General features: G+C 48.2%; 1 protein-coding gene across 1 annotated transcript in view; it reads left to right on the top strand.

Annotated features, from left to right (window-relative positions):
- The first annotated feature begins 1,569 nt into the window (after nt 1-1,569).
- The window catches only part of LOC142656137 (striated muscle preferentially expressed protein kinase-like), a 70,744-nt gene continuing 51,414 nt past the window's right edge, over nt 1,570-20,899 (top strand). The window contains exons 1-5 of the mRNA XM_075831028.1: nt 1,570-1,604; nt 2,011-2,163; nt 4,340-4,382; nt 5,603-5,671; nt 5,764-8,956. Coding sequence (XP_075687143.1) covers nt 1,570-1,604; nt 2,011-2,163; nt 4,340-4,382; nt 5,603-5,671; nt 5,764-8,956 — 3,493 coding nt within the window. The remainder of the gene's footprint in view (nt 1,605-2,010; nt 2,164-4,339; nt 4,383-5,602; nt 5,672-5,763; nt 8,957-20,899) is intronic.

Raw genomic sequence — 20,899 nt, 5'->3', positions numbered from 1 at the left:
TGTCTGTTGCGGAGCAGTGGCGGACTCATGGCGGAATTTCTCCATTGACTTCAATGGAGATTCAAAGTTCCGCAATGAAGTCCGCAGCTGTCATGCACATGTCATGTGTGCTGCGGATACGTCTTGCTTTTTTAACTTGACATTTCTTCATTCTGGCTGGACCTATGTATTTCTAGGTCTACAGCCAGACTGAGGAAGTCAATGGGGCTCCCGTAATGACGGGAGCGTTGCTAGGAGACGTCTGTAAATAGTCACTGTCCAGGGTGCTGAAAGAGTTAAGCGATCGGCAGTAACTGTTTCTGCACCCGGGACAGTGACTACCGATCCCAATATACATGTATCTGTAAAAAAACATATAAGTTCATACTTACCGAGAACTCCCTGTTTCTGTCTCCAGTCCGGCCTCCCAGGATGACGTTTCAGTGGAAGTGACGGCTGCAGCCAATCACAGGCCAAGCACAGGCTGCAGCGGTCACATGGACTGGCGCGTCATCCAGGGAGGTCGGGCTGGATGCCGAAAGAGGGACGCGTCACCAAGACAACGGCCGGTAAGTATGAAATTCTTTTACTTTCACTAGGGAAAGTGCTGTCCCTTCTCTCTATCCTGCACTGATAGGGAGAAGGGAAGCACTTTTCCCGCAGTCTGCAGCAGCTAGTCCGCATCAATGTACTGCACATTTTGTGCAGATCCGCTGCAGAATCTGCAACGCAGATTCTGTGCGGCATCGATGCGGACAGTTGCGGAGGAATTCCGCCATGTGTGGTCATGCCCTAATACTGCCTCCTATATACAAGAATATAACTACTATAATACTGCCCCCTATATACAAGAATATAACTACTATAATACTGCCCCCTATATACAAGAATATAACTACTATAATACTGCCCTATATACAAGAATATAACTACTATAATACTGCCCCCTATATACAAGAATATAACTACTATAATACTGCCCCCCTATATACAAGAATATAGCCACTATAATACTGCTCCTATATACAAGAATATAACTACTATAATACTGCCCCCCTATATACAAGAATATAGCCACTATAATACTGCACCTATATACAAGAATATAACTACTATAATACTGCCCCCTATATACAAGAATATAACTACTATAATACTGCTCCCTATATACAAGAATATAACTACTATAATACTGTCCCCTATATGCAAGAATATAACTACTATAATACTGCTCCAATATACAAGAATATAACTACTATAATACTACCCCCTATATACAAGAATATAACTACTATAATACTGCTCCTATATATAAGAATATAACTACTATAATACTGCTCCCTATATACAATAATATAACTACTATAATACTGCCTCCTATGAATACTTTATATCTAATATCACTTTCTTATTTTGCAGGCCAGTCGGAGTCCTGACATATTTATGGTGAGATACTACTTTTTATATATTTGGATCCTTTAATCGTTCTGTGTAAAATGTAAGAGAGTAAGCAGATGTGTAAAAAAATGTTTTTAGCAATATGGGTCATTGGTCATTGCAGCCTCAGTTGACATTTCTGCTTTGTTCAATATGCTCAATGAATTTCACACAGAGATGTTGTCAATGTACAGTATAAGGCTGGGTTCACACACACTATTTACGGACGTAATTCGGGCGTTTTAGCCCCGAATTACGTCCGAAAATACGGCTCCAAAGCGTCGGCAAACATCTGCCTGTCACTTCTTGAGACGTAATTGGAGCCGTTTTCCATTGACTCCATGGAAAAACAACTCCAATTACGTCCGTAATGGACGCTGCGAAAAGCACCTGCACATGCCAGTACGTCTGGAATTACGGAGCTGTTTTCTCCTGAAAACAGCTCCGTAATTTCAGACGTAACGGAGGCTGCCGTGTGAACATACCCTAAATGTAATGACGTTTTTTTTAACCTGCAATAACCATACTCTATCACTAGATGGCGCATTACTGCATGTTTATATTGATTGTTTAACCTGTTCTGACCCCCTGAAGCCTCACCGGAGTGTCTCCTTTTGTGGGAGAAAATGATTACACCACGCTGATGAACATCCGCGGCTACACGGTGGCGTTTGAAGAGAAGATGTTTGCGGATCTAACTCGTGAGGCAAGAGGGTTCTTAATTAAGGTCCTAGGCAATGAGAAACTGTGAGTATGGCCTGTGTGAATTCCAAAGCTCCTTTGTTTCTGGAGTAAGATTTACTTCTCAAATAGATTCCTGCAGACCAGGTGTAAGGAGATCCAGCGCTCTTATATGCACAGTCTAAATTATTAAAGGCAGTCGTAATTTCCTAAACTGGATGATCAGGCGGTGGCATTTGTAAACTGCAACTTTAGAGGATGGAAGAATGGACAGATACATGCATGTGTGTAGCCCCTTAATGAAGACCACCGCTGTGACCCCATAACAGTGGCAGACGCAGTTCCTCTTTCAGAGACCCAGCCGCAGTGCCCCAGATAGTTATTCCAGTTAGTAACAGTGTCCTTCACAAAGCAACTACACTGCCCACACAACAGCCAACTAGACTTTACCCCCAACATTTCTGGCAACAGTGCCCCCATAACACAGCCAAAGTGTCCTATAACGCAGTCAGTCACAGTGCTGTCATAACACAGCCAGTAAAAGTGCCCCATCATATAGCCAGACACACTGCCCCATAACACAGTCAGCCTCAGTGCCCTCATAACACAGCCAGACACTCTGCCCCTTTAGATAGCCAGCCACAATGCCCCTATAACACAGCCAGCCACAGTGCACAGTGCCCTTATAACACAGTCATCCACAGTTCCCTCATAACACAGCCAGACACGATGCCCCATCACATAGCAAGCCACAGTGCCCCATAACACAGCCAGCCACAGTGCTCTCCTAACACAGCTATCCACAGTGCCCTCGTAACACAGCCAGACACGGTACCCCATCACATAGCCGGACACAGTGCCCCATAACACAGCCATCCACAGTGCCCTCATAACACAGCCAGCCATGGTGCCCTCCTAAACACAGCCATCCACAGTGCCCTCCTAACACAGCCAGACATGGTACCCCATCACGAAGCTAGACACAGTGCCCTAATAACACAGCCAGCCACGGTGCATTCATAACACAGCCAGACACAGGGCCCCCATTAAAGCCATACAGTTTCCTCCAAATACAACTGTACCCAGCCCCCCATAGCACAGCCAGACACAGTGCCCCATAACAAAGCCAGATACAGTGCTCCCATCACACAGCCAGACACAGTGCCCCATAACAAAGCCAGACACAGTACCCTATAGCAAAGCCAGACACAGTGCTCCCATCACATAGCCAGACACAGTATCGTCGTAACACAAACTATACACAGTCCCCCCATAGCACAGCCAGACACAGTGTCCCCATAACAGAGACTAAACGCTGTGTTTTCTTTTAACAGTGCCAGCCGCAGTGCACAGAGACCTAACCATGATGCCCCATAACACCGTCAGGCACCACATCTACTCCCAAACCGGTTGTAAACTCTCCCGCTGATGCTGCCCCCTACTGACTACTCATCTGTGAAACTATTAATTACAGAGGAGCTGTTCACTGTTTCACCCATCCTCTTGTTTCGAAATAAGGAACCATGTTAACGCCATTAGGTTCAATGCACACCATGCGTATTACGTGCGGTTTTTGCCACGCGTATTTGCATGCGGCAAAACCACAGCATAATACAGTACCAGCATAGTCAATGAGATTCCAGGTAGTCTCGTGTCCACGCTGCAGTATTTTTGGGACATAAATTGACCCGTGGTGCGTATTTTCAAAAGTGCAGCATGTCAATTTGTGTTGTAATTCCGCTTGCGAATTCTATCCCTTTAGTACTACAGAAATACGCAGCAAAACCCGTAGCATGAAAACGCCGCAATTTACGCAGCAAAACGTAAAACCCGCACAGAAAAACGCATAAAAAAATTATTTTCTTGCGAATTACTTGCGGTTTCCGCTGCGTATTTTTCGGCGGAAAATACGCAACGTGTGCCTGTAGCCTTAAAGTCAATATAAACTAAAACCGAGATTTGTCTCTAAGCATTTATTGTCTTAAATGGGGCAAATACGGTTCCAAAATGTAAAATTCACAGATTAGCGAAAATCTGCGAACGCTCACATTTCCACCTCATCTCTATCTGAGAAGATTCATTTCACAGCTGTAATGACGGCGCCAAACAATTTTTTCCTAAAAAATTGATCTTCAACTCAAAATCCCCAATCAGTCTGTTGAAAGTGAATTATCAGCATCAGACCCCTCATATATAAGAGGCAAAGGCAATATTACTGATGTTCACTTTTTTGTTTGTACAGGAGGCCCAATGCTGAAGAGAGTCTGGAACACCCCTGGTTCAAGGTGAGGAGGGGGTGGTAATCAATTCGCTTCTGTGTAATATCGTCAGCTATAGATCTTCCCTGGTACCGCATTTAAAGAGAAATAGCCCTGTAACATGAACCTTTTTTTGTGTGCCAAAAGTTACAGGGGAGCTTAAAGGGGCTGTCCACGTTGTACAATCTCTACTTGTTATAAGAGATAACCTTGACAGAGGTACGACCAATGCTGCTTTCCTGGAGCTGCCATGCAAAACTGTAACCCAATGGGGTGACGAAAGCTAGGGTCAGCTGATGAGGAATATGTTTAGGTCTCTTGATAGCTGATCACAAAGTGTTCCCCTGCTGAAAGCCACAGCGATCAGTTGTGATCTGTGGAGAAACCTGGCAGTGAGGGTTTAATTTCCCTGCAGTGCCACCACAGGAGAAATTAAGCATTACACAGCATCCATTCATATCAATGTGGTGTCTGTGTAATACAGTACAGGACAGGTCCTCCAGAGAGAAAGAGACACTATATGTAACCCCTCTCCACTCTGGCCAAGAGATGAGGATCCTGAACAGAGTACCCCCCTCTATTAACTCCGAATTCCCTAATAGAGTGTATAAAATTAGGTTTCCTAAACTAAACAACTCCTTTAACAACAAGCTACTACCCCTTTATTTTAGGAATCCGTAGGGGTACCAGCTCATGGACTCCCCATAGAAGATATGATATTTAATCTCCAGTAGCAGTGCCATTATAATCTCAGGTTCTCTTAGGGCCAGTTCACACAGAGTTTTTTTTACACGTTTTTTGACGCTGGAAAACGCACCAAAAAATGGCCGAAAATGCCTCCCATTGATTTCAATGGGAGACGGAGGCATTTTTTTTCCCGCGAGGGAAAAACCATCTCACGGGAAAAATAAGAGACATGCCCTATATTCGGGCGTTAACGTCTCTGACCTCCCATTGACATCAATGGGAGGCAGAGAAAGCGTATTTTGCTGCATTTTTTGCCCGCGGTGTTCAATGGCCGCGGGCCAAAAACGCTGCAAAAAAACGCCGCAATCGGCGTGCAGGCAGATGAAAATTTGCCTCAAAATTCCGTCTGGATTTCAGAACTTCTGCCTACAAAAAACTCTGTGTGAACATAGCCTTAGTGTCAAGTATTTACACGATCGGCTCTTTACATATTTTGAGTTGGGATTTCCTTATTCTTGATATAGAGCGCATTTAAATTTTTGCTTTTTTCATGATTTCAGACATTAGCTAAAGGAAAAAATATCAGCACAGATCACATTAAACTGTTCCAGTCTCGACGCAAGTGGCAGGTAAATTAGTACTGTGGAGACTTCAACAATAGTAACTATTAGTGCTGCAATGAGCTCAGGGACTAATTTATTGTTTGCATTTTTTTACTCAGAGATCTTTAATCAGCTTTAAGTCCAACATGGTGATGAGATCTATTCCAGAGCTCCTGCAAGACACAAGCAACCACTTGTCTATTGCCGTCCCCAGACATCCTAAAGAGTCAACAAGCCTATCATCTTCTTCAGACTCTGATGATCTTGAAGAGCTTCCATATGTTCCTGTGCCGCTCCAAGTACAGTTCTCTGGTTCTCGAATGTCCCTTAATGAAATCCCAACAGATGAGGAGCAGAATTCTCAAAACCCTGAAGATGCTAGCATGCTAGAAAATCAGGAGAAAGAAGAGGATGAGGTCGACCTTAAAGCCTCAGAACCAGAAGTGCAACGTAGGGAGACAGCAGAGTCAATGAGCAAACGTCCTAAGGGGTCACTAACGAGAAAGAAATCAAATGACGCTGAAGCCGGCTCGTCTTCTGACGATGAGATCTCAGAACCCCACAAGAAGAAAGATCAACCGAGGAAGACTCTTAGAAAAGGATCAAGTCTTGAATCTTCAGACTTTCCTGATGATGAACTAGTGGCAGCACGAAGAGGTGAATTGAGAAGAGGAAGCTCGGCAGATAGTGCTCTCCTGCTCAATGTATCAACTGAAGATGGAGAAGAACGAGATAAACTTGACAGAGGTATGACCAAAGCTGCTTCCATGGAGCTGCCATCGCGAAACCGTAGCCCAATGAAGCGACGAACGCTAGGGTCAGCTGATGAGGAATATGCTCAACGTTTGGAGTTAATGCGACAAAGGTTATTGAGGGGTAGTTCTTCAGATAATAAGTACAGTGGTCTTAGAGGGCCACTGATGGAAACTCTTTCCAACGATAAACAATGGGCTGAGCAGTTGTCCCCACGCTCCCAGCGTTCTGAGAACATGCCACCTTCCCCCATCCCTGTGATAAAATTGACACGTGCTGCTTCCAGTGAGGCGGCTCCTGGTCGAGAATCGTCAGAAGAAAGGGTCCTACGAAAAACCAGTTCTTTTTCACATGGAGACACCGAACCACTTGTTCTACATCGTAGGTCAGGGGCACCACTTGAAATTCCTCTTGCTCAAGTGGAGGCACAAAGGCTAAAGGAGTCAACATCTCTGTCTGCTCTGACAGACCAATCGCGATTTGATTCCCGTCCTCAAACTCCTCGTGAGATTCATCCCAAGTCTCTGACTCCTGATCCAAGCCAACCAACAACAGAAGATGTGGGCCTTGAAACTCAAACTGGCAAAGTTGATGAGAAAGACAAGTCACAAAATTTGAAGTCCAAATCAGATGAAGATTCTAAAGAGGAAAATGTGGAAATTATACTCCCAAAAGTGACTGCTTTGGTAGAGGACACAATACCCAAAAAAGAAATACCGAGTATCCATTCTGGACGGCCATCGACAAAGCTACCTCTAAATGATATGCCTGAAGATAACAGAAGTAATGGTCCTCTACAGCAAGTATCACCACAACCTTTGCTAGTTAAAGAATCTACATCAAAACCAGTGGAGGATTCTACTAGGGCTACAACAAAAGATTCAGTAACTTTGGACACAAAGCTTTCACTGCCACAAACCACAGGTCCCACATCAGTAGTGTCATCTATTGCTTCTGCCCAGAAGAATGAGACCTTAACTACTGTCCAGTCACCATTGCCAAGCCAATCTACTGTAAGATCTCCTTTGTCAAGATCATCCATTGTCTCATCTCATTCACCAAGTCCAACTGTTGCCCCATCACCTTTACCAAGTTCAGGTGCTGGCAAGTCTTCTACATCGAGTCTAACATCTGCCCCATCAAGTTTGCCAAGACCAGGAAGTGTCCCATCTCCTTTGTCAAGTTTAGGTACTGCCCCGTCTTCTTCACCAACTAAAGCAGTTGACTCATCAACTTTACCAAGGCCCCAAGGTGTCCAAACTCATTTGTCAAGTTCAGGTGTTGCCCAGACTTCTTCAACAAGCCCAGCAGTATCTTCATCAACTTTGCCAAGGCCTGCAGGTGTTCCATCTCTGCCAACATATATGAAAAAATCTGCCTCTGTGCCTTCATCTTTGTATGTGCAAAGGAAAGAGCCCTCACAAATGACAGTAAAGAAACCAGATCCTCAACTGCCTGCAGATGGTGACTCTTTTCCGAAACCCCAAGCAAATGCATTGACTCCTAAACCATCACCTTATGCAGAAATGATGCATACTCTCCAGGTGACCACTTTACAAGAAGAATCAAAAGTACAAACCACACAGGTCAAAAGCTCACACAATGTTTCATTTGCCCAATCCAGCCAACATGACAAACCTCCAGAGAAAAAATCTAGCCCATCTGTAGCTGCTGGTGTGGATCCAAAGGTAACTAAAGACGATGAAGCAGCGCAACCACCAACGTTTTCAAAGGTTAAAGAGCCACCTAAAACTGAAAACACAGAGAACGTCCAATATATCAGCAACATAGATTCTGAAGAAGTGTTTGAAGCTAAGTTTAAGAGACATCGTGGGTCTTCTCTGACACGAGGTCTCAAGATGTTAACCAGGTCTTGGTCAGAGGAGAAGAATTTAGAAGCTGCACACGCATCTAAGGAGGAGGAAATGTACCGGCCTAGTCCTGTAGGTGTCCCACTTGAGTTCCTAGTCCCTGCAGCCCTAGGATTAGATGATCGGTCTAGATCTATGCAAGACCTACCAGATGCAGAAAGGGATCCAAGCTTCATGAGAAGGCTCTCCCAACGCTTCAGGAAAACACCAACAACTGAGCGTAAGCAAAAGCCTTCAGAAGATGTTGAGGAATCTAGTTCACTGGGAAGACGTCTTTCTTGGTCTTTAGGAAGAGGAAGTTCCAAAGAAAGAAAAGATACTGAAAGCCTAAAATCAGAGAAAGGCTCAATTGAAACAATCTCAGAGAGTGTGGCCAAGGAGCAGAAGTCCAGTGAATCTCCAGTGTTGGCAATGAGAAAAAAGATTGGGAACACCATGGACCGGCTGTCCTCAAAACTGAGAAGCCAGTCCGAGGAAAGAAGAGAACCAGAGTCTTCTGAAAGAAAAGAGGACAGACCAGAGCGAAGAACCCCACTAATGTCACTACTCAGGAGATCCAACTCAGAAGGGGAGAACTTACGCAAGTTAGAAATACCCCAGAACCAGCTTGCCTCCCAGTCTGGTTCATCACGTTCTAAAGAGTCCGTCAACTCGGGACTAAGCATCAAATCAGAAATGGTGGAAAAAGGTGAGTCCTTGTAAGGTTGTGAGGCATTGTGGTGTTTACCAGTATAGCGGTCTAGCTAAAAAAGTGTTGAATGTCCTCATTGTCCAAGAATACCGGAGATACGTTGGTCCATCGAATGTATCAATTCTATGTTTTTGATGACAAATCTATAAAACGTTGCACACCATTTGCTACACTTGACGCATTTTATAGTTGTGGTGTGTTTGTTCCGTTTTGTGGTTTACGTGCTTGCTGGCGGTGTCAAGATGCAAATTTTTTGTCACTTTAAGCCTGCATTCCATAAACACGACTAAAAAGTAACTCCGCCCATAACCACACCCACTTGGTTAACAAGAGTCACAAAATGGCACATACGACCCAAACAGTTATTCTTTTTTTAATTAAACACTAGCACACACAGTTAGTCAATAAAGCAAACACAGTATACACCATTATTTCCACCGAAAATGTGCTCATTTTTTTTTACAAATTAATTTTTTAGTGCAAAGTAGTCACACCTCACGCTTGCAGCTTTTGTTGGTGCAGATTTTTTAGTAAATGTGTCCTGATGTGCCATGATATTGCTATGTAATGAGTAGCAAGCGACAGCACAAAGGAAAAGTATGCACTGTCACGGTTTGTGGGTATGTGGACCCACTAGGCCGCACCGCTGTAGCGACAGAGCACCCCAGTAATACAAAGTCCCGCACTAGGGTACCTGGGTAGTCCAGACAGTGGCCGCAGCTCTGGCATGGATGGAGGTGGGTGCCGCAGGTTGCGCCAGACGTGGCGAATCACACCAGGCATGGAAGATGCTACTGGACGTGGCAGATGATACAGGACGTGGCAAACGACAGCAGGTGCAGTAGACACGACCCCAACACTAGTAGGCACAGGAACAAGAACACCGCACGGGATACAGGAATAGCTAACAGGGCACAGGTAACAACTGGAACGGGAAACACTAAGGGACCATTTGCAAGACAGACTTGGGATACACTAACAACGCTCAGGCAAGGATCAGAAGGGCAGGGGCCTTCTTATAGTCCAGGAAATCATGTGAGTTGATGATGATGATTGTCTTCATGTGCGCGCGCTGGCGCTTTAAGAGCGGGCACGAGCGTGCGCGCACACCCTACGGAACACAGCGGACCGGAGCGGAAGTGAGCGCTGGGGTCTCCTAGGAAGGAGATGGGGTCCAGCGCTCACAGATTCATGGCTGCGGACTTCAGGAGGTGAGTAAACCCGACGGCCCGCAGCCATGGACGCTGCAGTATCCCCCCTCTTACGCCCCCTCTTCTTGAGACCAGAGCGAGAGAGGAACTTCTTAATAAGAGCAGGGGCACTGAGGTTCTCTTTCGGCTCCCAGGACCTCTCCTCAGGACCAAACCCCCTCCAGTCCACCCAATAGAAAGTTCTTCCTCCTACCCTTTTGCAGTCCAGGATCTCCCTCACCTCGAACACATCAGAAGAACCGCTGGGAGCAACTGTGGAACTGGAAGTCTTGCTGTAGTGGTTCAGGACCACTAGTTTCAGGAGGGACACATGAAAGGAGTTGGGGATTATGAGGGTAGGGGGCAGCCGCAGCATATAGGAGATAGGGTTTATCTGTTGCAGAATCTCAAAAGGACTGAGGAACCTGGGAGCAAACTTGTATGAAGGCACCTTCAAATGAATGTTCCGTGAGGACAGCCAGACTTTGGTACCTGGAAGATACTGAGGCGGCTCTCTTCTTTTTGTATCCGCTTTTCGCTTCATGTGATCGACTGCCAGCAAAAAAGAGGAGCGGGTCTGTTGCCAGATTTGCAGGAAGTCCCTAAATGCAGAGTCAGCACCGAGTACCTGAGATGTGGTCGACACTGGGAGAGGGACTCTGGGACGTTGACTGTACACAATGTGAAATGGAGTGGAAGTGGTGGACTCGCTTGTGTGGTTGTTGTATGAGAACTCGGCCCATGGAAGAAGCCCAGTTATCATGATGTAAGGAGATGAAGTGGCGGAGATAATTCTCCATGATCTGGTTGATCCTCTCGACTTGCCCATTGGACTGTGGAAAAGTCCAATCTCACATCCAGGAGTTTACAGAGGACTCTCCAGAACTTTGAGGTAAACTGAACCCCCCGGTCAGATACAATGTGTAGAGAAAAGCCATGCAAGCGGAAGATGTGCTGAATGAAGAGACTCACCAGTCGGGGAGCAGAAGGTAGGCCAGTCAGCGGGATAAAATGTGCCTTCTTCGAGGACCGGTCCACCACCACCCAGACAGTGTTGCATCCTGCTGAGGGAGGAAGGTCTGTGACAAAGTCCATCGCAATGTGCTGCCAGGGGGCATTGTGTACAGGCAGAGGTTGAAGCAGGCCGGCATGCTTGGAGTGAGTAACCTTCTTAGAAGCGCACCGTGCAACAAGAGACAAGTCCACAACATCTTTGGGTAGCGTGGGCCACCAGAAGTGATGAGCAATCAGGTCTCGGGTTTTACGAACCCCAGCGGAGAATTCTTCTCCTGTCTGCCAACCAAACAAAAGTCCTCCCCTGAGAGATGTCTCTAACCTGCAAAGGATTGGCATTGACAATGCAGGATGCGTCTATGATACTTTAAAGGGACTCCACCGTGTCATCCATCTCAAATGACCTGGACAGGGCATCGGCCCTGACATTCTTGTCAGCGGGACGGTAGTGGAGCACAAATTGGAAACGGGTGAAGAACAGCGACCACCTGGCTTGACGGGGATTTAGTCTTTGAGCGAACTGAAGGTAGGTGAGTTTCTTGTGGTCGTGGTAGATCAGGATGGGGTGAGCTTGAGCTGTGCCCTCTAGCAGATGTCTCCACTCCTCCAGAGCCAATTTGATGGCCAGCAGCTCCCGATCCCCAATAGAACTCTCCTCCTACCTGGAAGTTCTCCAGTAAGAAGCTGACATTCTCCTCCTCCTTCACACTCTGGTCACTCTTTATGCCACGCAGCAGCGCCCTACAGGATCCTCCCTTTTCCAACTACCCCTCCATATCCGATCCCCAATAGAGTAATTTCGCTCTGCCTTTCCTTTGGAGCTCCTCTGGAACAGAAGTGCACCTGCACCAACAGAAGAAGTGTCCATCTCCAATGAAAACTGCTGAGACACGTCAGGATGATGGAGGATCGAGTGTAATGACGGGGTAGGGAGGCAGACAGGTGAGCCCTAATCTACCCGCCACTCAGTCCCTGCCTACTTGAAACGACCCGCCCTAGGCGACGGGGTACAACTGGGCAATGGTCCCTACACTCAATAGGTGCACGACAGACAAACAGACAAGGGTACAAAGAAGCCAGGGAAATGGGGAAGCTGCCCACGGGGACACCGTGAGCAACAAGCGAAGTGAACGAGCCGAGTCAAACCAGGAGATGAGCGAGGTACAAAAACGCAGAGCAGAAGAGTGGTCAGTAAAGCCAAGGTCAATCACAAGCAGAGGATCAGTAGTTTAAGAAGCTGCAGAAGGGCCAGGAAACCAGCAGAGAAGAATCACAAGCAAAGGAGGAACAGGAAAGGCAGATATAAATAGACGGAGGGCGGGAGCTAGCTCCGTCTGGCCAGGCTGTGATAGGCTCTCCCACTCCTAAGCCTGCCATCCTGGGTGGTGGAAGATGGAGTCAGTCTCACAGACATAGAAGCAGGTGCAGACTGATTAACTATGGGCGTCGACACAGAAGTTGTGTCTGGCAGATCCTTTACAGTACCCCCCCTTTTATGAGGGGCCACCGGACCCTTTCTAGGTGGACCTGGTTTATTGGGGAAACGAAGGTGGAACCTCCTGAGCAATACCCCAGCGTGAACATCCCGGGCAGGTACCCAAGTCCTCTCCTTAGGCCCGTATCCCCTCCAATGGACCAGGTACTGGAGGGAGCCTTGGACCATCCTGCTGTCCACAATCTTGGCCACCTCGAATTCTACCCCCTCAGGGGTGAGAACAGGGACCGGAGGTTTCCTTGAGGGAGCCAAGGACGGGGAGCAGCGTTTAAGGAGGGAGGCATGAAACACGTTGTGTACTCAAAAAGACGGGGGCAACTCCAGTCGGAAGGAGACAGGGTTAAGGACTTCAATGACCTTGTATGGCCCTATAAACCGGGGAGCAAACTTCTTGGACGGGACTTTAAGGTGCAAATTTTTTGACGATAGCCACACCAGATCCCCGACCACAAACAAGGGGTTAGCAGAACGTCTTCTATCTGCCTGAGTCTTTTGTATGCTCTGGGACGCCTCTAGGTTCTTCTGAACCTGGGCCCAGACTGTGCACAGTTCCCGATGAACGACATCTACCTCGGGATTGTTGGAACTACCAGGTGAAACGGAGGAGAACCGTGGATTAAACCCAAAATTACAGAAAAAGGGGGAGACCCCTGACGAGTTACTGACCCGGTTATTAAGGGAAAATTCGGCGAGGGGAATGAATGAGACCCAATCATATTGACAGTCAGAGATAAAACACCTTAAATATTGTTCTAGAGACTGCTTAGTCCTCTCAGTTTAGCCATTAGTTTCAGAATGGAAGGCAGAGGAGAAGGACAGATCAATCTCCAACTTTTTACAGAAGGCTCTCCAAAACAATGAAACAAATTGTACCCCTCTGTTAGAAACAATATTGACAGGGACCCCATGGAGATGCAGGATGTGTTTGACAAACAAGGTAGCTAACGTCTTAGCATTGGGTAGTTTCTTGAGGGGCACAAAGTGGCACATCTTACTGAAGCGGTCTACTACAACCCACACCACCGATTTGCCTTGAGATGGAGGCAAATCAGTGATGAAATCCATGGAGATATGGGTCCAAGGTCTCTGGGGAATGGGCAAAGAACATAGTAAGCCCGCTGGTCGGGACCTGGGAGTCTTGGACCTAGCACAAACTTCACAAGCGGCGACGTAGACCTTAACGTCTTTGAGCAACCCAGGCCACCAATAGTTTCTGGCAATGAGGTGCTTGGTACCCAGGATGCCTGGATGGCCAGATAGTGCAGAATCATGATTTTCCCTAAGTACCCTTAGCCGGAATTGCAGGGGAACAAACAGCTTGTTCTCAGGAAGGTTCCCGGGAGCTGAACCTTGATCAGCCGCAATTTCAGAGACTAAATCAGAATCAATAGAGGAAACGATTATACCTGGAGGCAAAACACAAGCAGGATCTTCCTCCGAAGGAGGGCTGGCCATGAAGCTACGCGACAGTGCATCAGCCTTAATATTTTTAGACCCAGCCCTATAGGTGACCAAAAAGTTGAATCTGGTAAAAAATAACGCCCATCGAGCTTGTCTCGGGTTTAGCCTCCGGGCAGATTCTAGGAAAAGCAGATTCTTGTGGTCGGTAAGGACCGTTACTTGGTGCCTAGCCCCCTCCAGGAAGTGGCGCCACTCTTCAAATGCCCATTTAATGGCTAAGAGTTCGCGGTTGCCAATATCATAGTTACTCTCAGTGGGCGAAAACTTCCTGGAGAAGTAGGCACAGGGGCGGAGATGGGTGAGGGACCTGGTACCCTGGGACAAGACAGACCTCACTCCCACCTCGGACGCGTCAACCTCCACGATAAATGGCTCCATTTGGTTGGGCTGAACCAGCACTGGGGCCGAGATAAAGCACTTCTTAAGGACCTCAAAAGCCTGGACAGCCTCAGGAGGCCAGTGGAGGAGATCAGCACCTTTGCGAGTGAGATCCGTAAGAGGCTTAGCGATGACCGAGAAGTTAGCAATAAATCTCCTGTAATAATTAGCAAACCCCAGGAAGCACTGTAACGCCTTCAGGGAGGCAGGTTGGACCCATTCCGCCACAGCCTGGACCTTGGCGGGGTCCAGGCGGAATTCATGAGGAGTGAGGATTTGACCTAAAAACGGTATCTCCTGCACCCCAAACACACATTTTTCGGTCTTAGCAAACAGTTTGTTTTCCCGAAGGGCCTGGAGCACCTTCCTGACATGCTCAGTGTGGGAGGACCAGTCCTTGGAAAACACAAGTATGTCATCAAGGTACACTACAAGAAATACCCCCAGGTAGTCTCTTAAAATCTCATTTATGAAATTCTAGAAGACCGCGGGAGCATTACACAACCCAAAGGGCATGACGAGGTATTCGAAATGACCTTCGGGCGTGTTAAACGCAGTCTTCCAATCATCCCCCTCTTTGATGCGGATAAGGTTATAAGCCCCCCGTAGATCAAACTTAGAGAACCATTGGGCCCCCTGAACCTGATTGAAGAGATCAGGAATCAAAGGAAGGGGATACTGGTTCCTTACAGTGACCTTATTCAAGTTTCGGTAGTCAATGCATGGCCTAAGACCACCATCCTTCTTCCCTACGAAGAAGAAGCCAGCACCTACCGGAGAAGTAGAGGGGCGAATGTAACCCTTGGCCAGGCATCCCTGGATATACTCTCATGGCTTCACGTTCGGGACACGAGAGATTAAATATCCTACCCTTAGGGAGCTTAGCTCCTGGTACCAAATCAATTGCACAATCGTATTCTCTATGAGGTGGTAACACTTCGGAAGCCTCTTTAGAGAAAACATCAGCGAAGTCCTGAACAAACTCAGGTAGAGTGTTCACCTCCTCAGGGAGAGAAATAGAATTAACAGAAAAACATGACATCATGCATTCATTACCCCATTTGGTAAGATCCCCAGTATTCCAGTCAAACGTGGGATTATGCAACTGCAACCAGGGAAGGCCTAAAACCAAATCGGACGATAATCCCTGCATCACCAGTACAGAGCACTGCTCCAAATGCATGGAGCCCACAAGGAGTTCAAAAACAGGGGTATTCTGTGTAAAATAACCATTAGCAAGAGGAGTGGGGTCGATGCCCACTACCGGGACAGGTTTAGGCAAATCAATTAATGGCATAGCTAGAGACATAGCAAATTCCACAGACATAATATTAGCAGAAGACCCTGAATCCACGAAGGCACTGCCGGTAGCAGACCTACCACCAAAAGAGACCTGAAAGGGAAGCAAGATTTTATTACATTTCATATTTACGGGAAATACCTGTGCGCCCAAGTGACCTCCCCGATGGTCACTTAGGCGCGGAAGTCCTTCCGGCTGCTTATTCTTACGCCTAGGACAGTTGTTCACTTGATGCTTGTCATCCCCACAGTAGAAGCAGGGACCATTCTTCCTGCGGAACTCTCTACGTTGTTGGGGGGACACGGAGGCCCTGAGTTGCATAGGTACCTCCAAGTCTTCCGTGGAAGAATGAAGCAATGGAACCTCGGGAGGCATCATAGGTCAGAGGAGAAAACACAAACACGTTCAAGTCGTCGTTCCCTGAGATGACGGTCAAGTCGTACCGCTAAAGCCATAACCTGATCTAGGGAGTCAGAAGAGGAATAGCTAACTAGCAGGTCTTTCAGGGCGTTCGACAGACCCAATCTAAACTGGCACCTTAAGGCAGGGTCATTCCACCGAGAAGCTACGCACCACTTCCTAAAGTCAGAACAATACTCCTCAACAGCTCTCTTACCCTGACGTGTAAGGTCACCAGCTGATTCTCGGCAAAGGCAGTCTTGTCAGTCTCGTCATAAATGAGCCAGAGAGCAGAAAAGAAAAGATCAACGGAGGAAAGTTCAGGGGCGTCAGGAGCCAAGGAGAAGGCCAATTCTTGGGGACCGTCCTGAAGCTGGGACATAATTATACCCACCCGCTGGCTCTCAGAACCAGAGGAGTGGGGCTTTAAGCGAAAATAGAGCCTACAACTTTCCCGAAAGGAGAAAAAGGTCTTCCGGTCCCCTGAGAACCGGTCGGGCAACTTGAGGTGGGGTTCAAGAGGTGAGGTGAAGGGCACTACCAGGGTAGCATCAGGCTGGTTGTCCGTCTGAGCCAGGGCCTGGACCTGTAGGGAGAGGCCCTGCATTTGCTGAGCCAGGGTCTCAAGGGGGTCCATAGCAGTGTCAGGGACCAGGGTAGACTAGGTATATGGGCTTGTGATTATGTAATGACGGGGTAGGGAGACAGACAGGTGAGCCCTAATCTACCCGCCACTCAGTCCCTGCCTACTTGCAACGACCCGCCCTAGGCGACGGGGTACAACTGGGCGACGGTCCCTACACTCAATAGGTGCACGACAGACAAACAGACAAGGGTACAAAGAAGCCAGGGAAATGGGGAAGCTGCCCACGGGGACACCGTGAGCAACAAGCGAAGTGAACGAGCCGAGTCAAACCAGGAGATGAGCGAGGTACAAAAACGCAGAGCAGAAGAGTGGTCAGTAAAGCCAAGGTCAATCACAAGCAGAGGATCAGTAGTTCAAGAAGCTGCAGAAGGGCCAGGAAACCAGCAGAGAAGAATCACAAGCAAAGGAGGAACAGGAAAGGCAGATATAAATAGACAGAGGGCGGGAGCTAGCTCCGTCTGGCCAGGTTGTGATAGGCTCTCCCACTCCTAAGCCTGCCATCCTGGGTGGTGGAAGATGGAGTCAGTCTCACAGACATAGAAGCAGGTGCAGACTGATTAACTATGGGCGTCGACACAGAAGTTGTGTCTGGCAGATCCTTTACATCGAGGCTGAAGTGAAGCCTTTTTTGAGACTAATGAATGCGGACTCTGCCTCTGGTGTCCACACCTTGGTGTTCACACCCTTTTTGGTAAGGGTAGAGATGGGAGCTGTCACTGATGAGAAGTTAGGAATAAACTGCCAGTAGAAATTGGCGAATCCCACAAAACGCTGTATGGATCTGGGGAGAAAATCAAAATATCATCAAGATAAACTACAACACAGATATAAGGGAGAACTCGAAGATATCATTAGCGGATTTCTGGAAGACCGCGGGAGCGTTACACAGTCCGAATGGCATCACCAGGTATTCATATTGCCCGTCTCGAGTGTTGAACGCCGTCTTCCACTCGTCCCCTTGACTGATTTGGATCAAATTATAAGCCCCACGCAAGTCTAGTTTAGAAAAAATTCTGCCTCCTCGTATACGGTCAAACAGTTCAGATATAAGTGGCAACGGGTATTTGTTCTTGACCGTGAACTGGTTGAGACCACTGTAGTCAATGCAGGGTCGAAGGGATCTATCTTTCTTTTTAATGAAGATGAACCCAGCCCCGGCCGGGGAGGAAGACTTTCGTATGAAACCCCTCTCCAAATTCTCCTTGATATAGGCTGACATGAATAGAGACTCTGGCAAGGAGAGAGGATATACCCGTCCACGGGGAAGAGAGGCATTAGGAACCAGTTCAATGGGGTAGTCATAAGTACAATGTGGAGGCAGCGTCTCAGCCTCCTTTTTGCTGAAGACATATGCAAACTGAGCAAAATGGGGGGGGGGCAGTCCCGCCAATGACTGAGGCAGAGGAGGCTTGACAGGATTAATCTGCAACAGACAACAACCGAGGCACTTGGAGCCCCATTGGAGAACCTCTCCAGAACTCCAGTCCAGGACTGGGGCATGCAGTCGAAGCCAAGGCCGGCCCAGCAGAACAGGATTGATGGCCTTGGGCAAAACAAGGAAAGAATTTAGTTCAGAATGAAGGACTCCAAACTGGAGCCTCAACAGCTTGGTTTTAGAAACGATCGGGTCAGGCAGAGGTAGTCCATTCACTGAGGCAACAGCCAAAGATGTCTCCAGGGGAACTGTGGGCAACTGGACATGATCCACTAGCTCCTTTTTGATGAAGTTTGCCTATGACCCAGAGTCTAGATAGGCAGAAACCCGATGCGTCCTCTCGCGGGATACTAGGGTCACAGGAATAGTCAACTTGGTACAGAATGCTTTATTTGGTACCGTTCCACCTAGGCTTGTCTCTCCAACCAATCCTAGGCACTGGGGTCTCTCTGGCCTCTGGGGACACAGGCGCAAAATATGGCCTCCGAGGCCGCAATACAGACAAAGTCCAGAAGTGCGTCTGCGTTGTCTCTCCTGGGTAGACAATTTGACGCGGTTCATCTGCATAGGATCCTCTGGTGGGACGACTTAGGAGGATGGTAAATATTGCTGGAAAGTAGAATCCAGCCTAGGAAGTTCTCTCTCCTGGAGAATGTCTTGGGAACGCTCCCGGATCCTCATGTCAACCCTGGTGGCAAGTAGGATGAGATCGTCCAGGTTAGATGGCAGATCGCGAGCGACCAGCTCGTTCTTAATCCCCGAAAACAGTCCCTGCCAGAATGTGGCCACCAAAGCCTCGTTGTTCCAGGTTAATTCAGCAGCCAGGGTACGGAACTGAATGGCGTACTCGCCCATGGAGAGTTCTCCCTGGTGTAGGGTCAGCAGGGATGCAGCAGCCGAAGAAACTCTCCCAGGTTCCTCAAAGATCGAGCGGAAAGTCCGTAAGAAGTACTGCAAGTCTCTGGCCCCTGATGTTCCCACAGAGGATATGCCCATGCCAGGGCTTTGCCAGAAAGGAGAGAGATGATGAAGGCGATCCTGACATCATCAGAAGAAAAGGCCCTGGCATGTAGACTGAAGTGGATCTGGCACTGATTCAAAAATCCCCTGCAGGTCCTCGGGTCTCTGTCATAGCGTGAAGGTAGCGGCAAGAAGCACAGGGGATCAGCACTGGTGCAGACAGGAAGTGTAGCAGGAGAAGCAGCAGGAATGGGTTTGGTGACGACTGGACAATGGCGTTCACCGACAGGAGGAGTTGGTCTTGCCGTGACTGGAGATCCTCCATCTCGGCCAGCATGGCGTGTGTCATCAAGGTCTCAGGTTGACCAGCGGGGTCCATGGCCTGAGCGTATCATCACGGTTTGTGGGTATGTGGACCCACTAGGGCACACCGCCGTAGCGGGAAGGCAGCTGGCCAAACAACAGAGCACCCCAGTAATACAAAGTCCCGCACTAGGGTCCCTGGGTAGTCCAGACAGTGGCCGCGGCTCTGGCATGGATGGAGGTGGGTGCAGCAGGTAACGCCAGACGTGGCGCATGACAGCAGGTGCCGCAGGTTTCACCAGACGTGGCAAAACACACCGGACGTGGAAGATGATACTGGACGTGGCAGATGACACAGGACGTGGCAAACAACAGCAGGTGCAGTCGACAGGACTCCAACACTAGTAGGCATAGGAACAAGAACACAGCACGGGATACAGGAACAGATAACAGGGCATGGGTAACAACTTGAACGGGAAACACTAAGGCACCATTTGCAAGACAGACTTGGGATACACTAACAACGCTCCGGCAAGGATCAGAAGGGCAGGGGACTTCTTATAGACCAGGAAATCATGTGAGTTGATGATGATGATTGTCTTCATGTGCGCGCACTGGCCCTTTAAGAGAGGGCACGGGCGTGCGCGCGCACCCTACGGGACACAGCGGACCGGAGTGGAAGTGAGCGCTGGCGTCTCCTAGGAAGCAGATGGGGACCAGCGCTCACAGATCTATGGCTGCGGGCATCGGGAGGTGAGCAACCCGACGGCCCGCGGCCATAGGCGCTACATGCACACCCATAATGGCCAAAATATAGAAAACGTAATTACGTTATTTAAGCCTAAGCAACACATCTGACAAACAATTTAAAAAACATCTAAATATAATGTAGCTCATACATAGGAGTCACAAATAATGAAATGAGCCTACTGTAGTGCTAACCCAAAATGCGGGAATGACCAGATAAGGAATAAAGGGTTAATGAACCAACCTCTCCACTCAAAAAGATCAGAAAGTGTTCGTATATGGCAGGGGTCTCAAGCACGCGGCCCCTAGGGCTGTCATCTGCGGCCCGCGGGACACAGAGCCGCTAGTACAGACTCTGCTCCGGGACTCTGGAATTCCCTGACATCGGTATCCATGTAGGGTCAAAGCGCTAGTATAGGCTCTGCTTCGGGACTCTGTGGAATCTTCTGACATCGCTGTCTACATATGGACAGCGATGTCTGGGGCTTCCCCAGAGCTGGAGTCCCGGGCAGAGCGCTAGTATAGTCTCTGCTCTGGGACTCTGGGGAAGCCTCTGACATCGCTGTCCATACATCGACAGAGCGGGAGTCCCAGTGATGTCAGGAGCACAGC

The sequence above is a fragment of the Rhinoderma darwinii genome, chromosome 6 (assembly GCF_050947455.1).
Source record: "Rhinoderma darwinii isolate aRhiDar2 chromosome 6, aRhiDar2.hap1, whole genome shotgun sequence".
Taxonomy (NCBI): Eukaryota; Metazoa; Chordata; class Amphibia; order Anura; family Rhinodermatidae; genus Rhinoderma; species Rhinoderma darwinii.
This window is presented reverse-complemented; position numbering and strand designations above follow the sequence as displayed.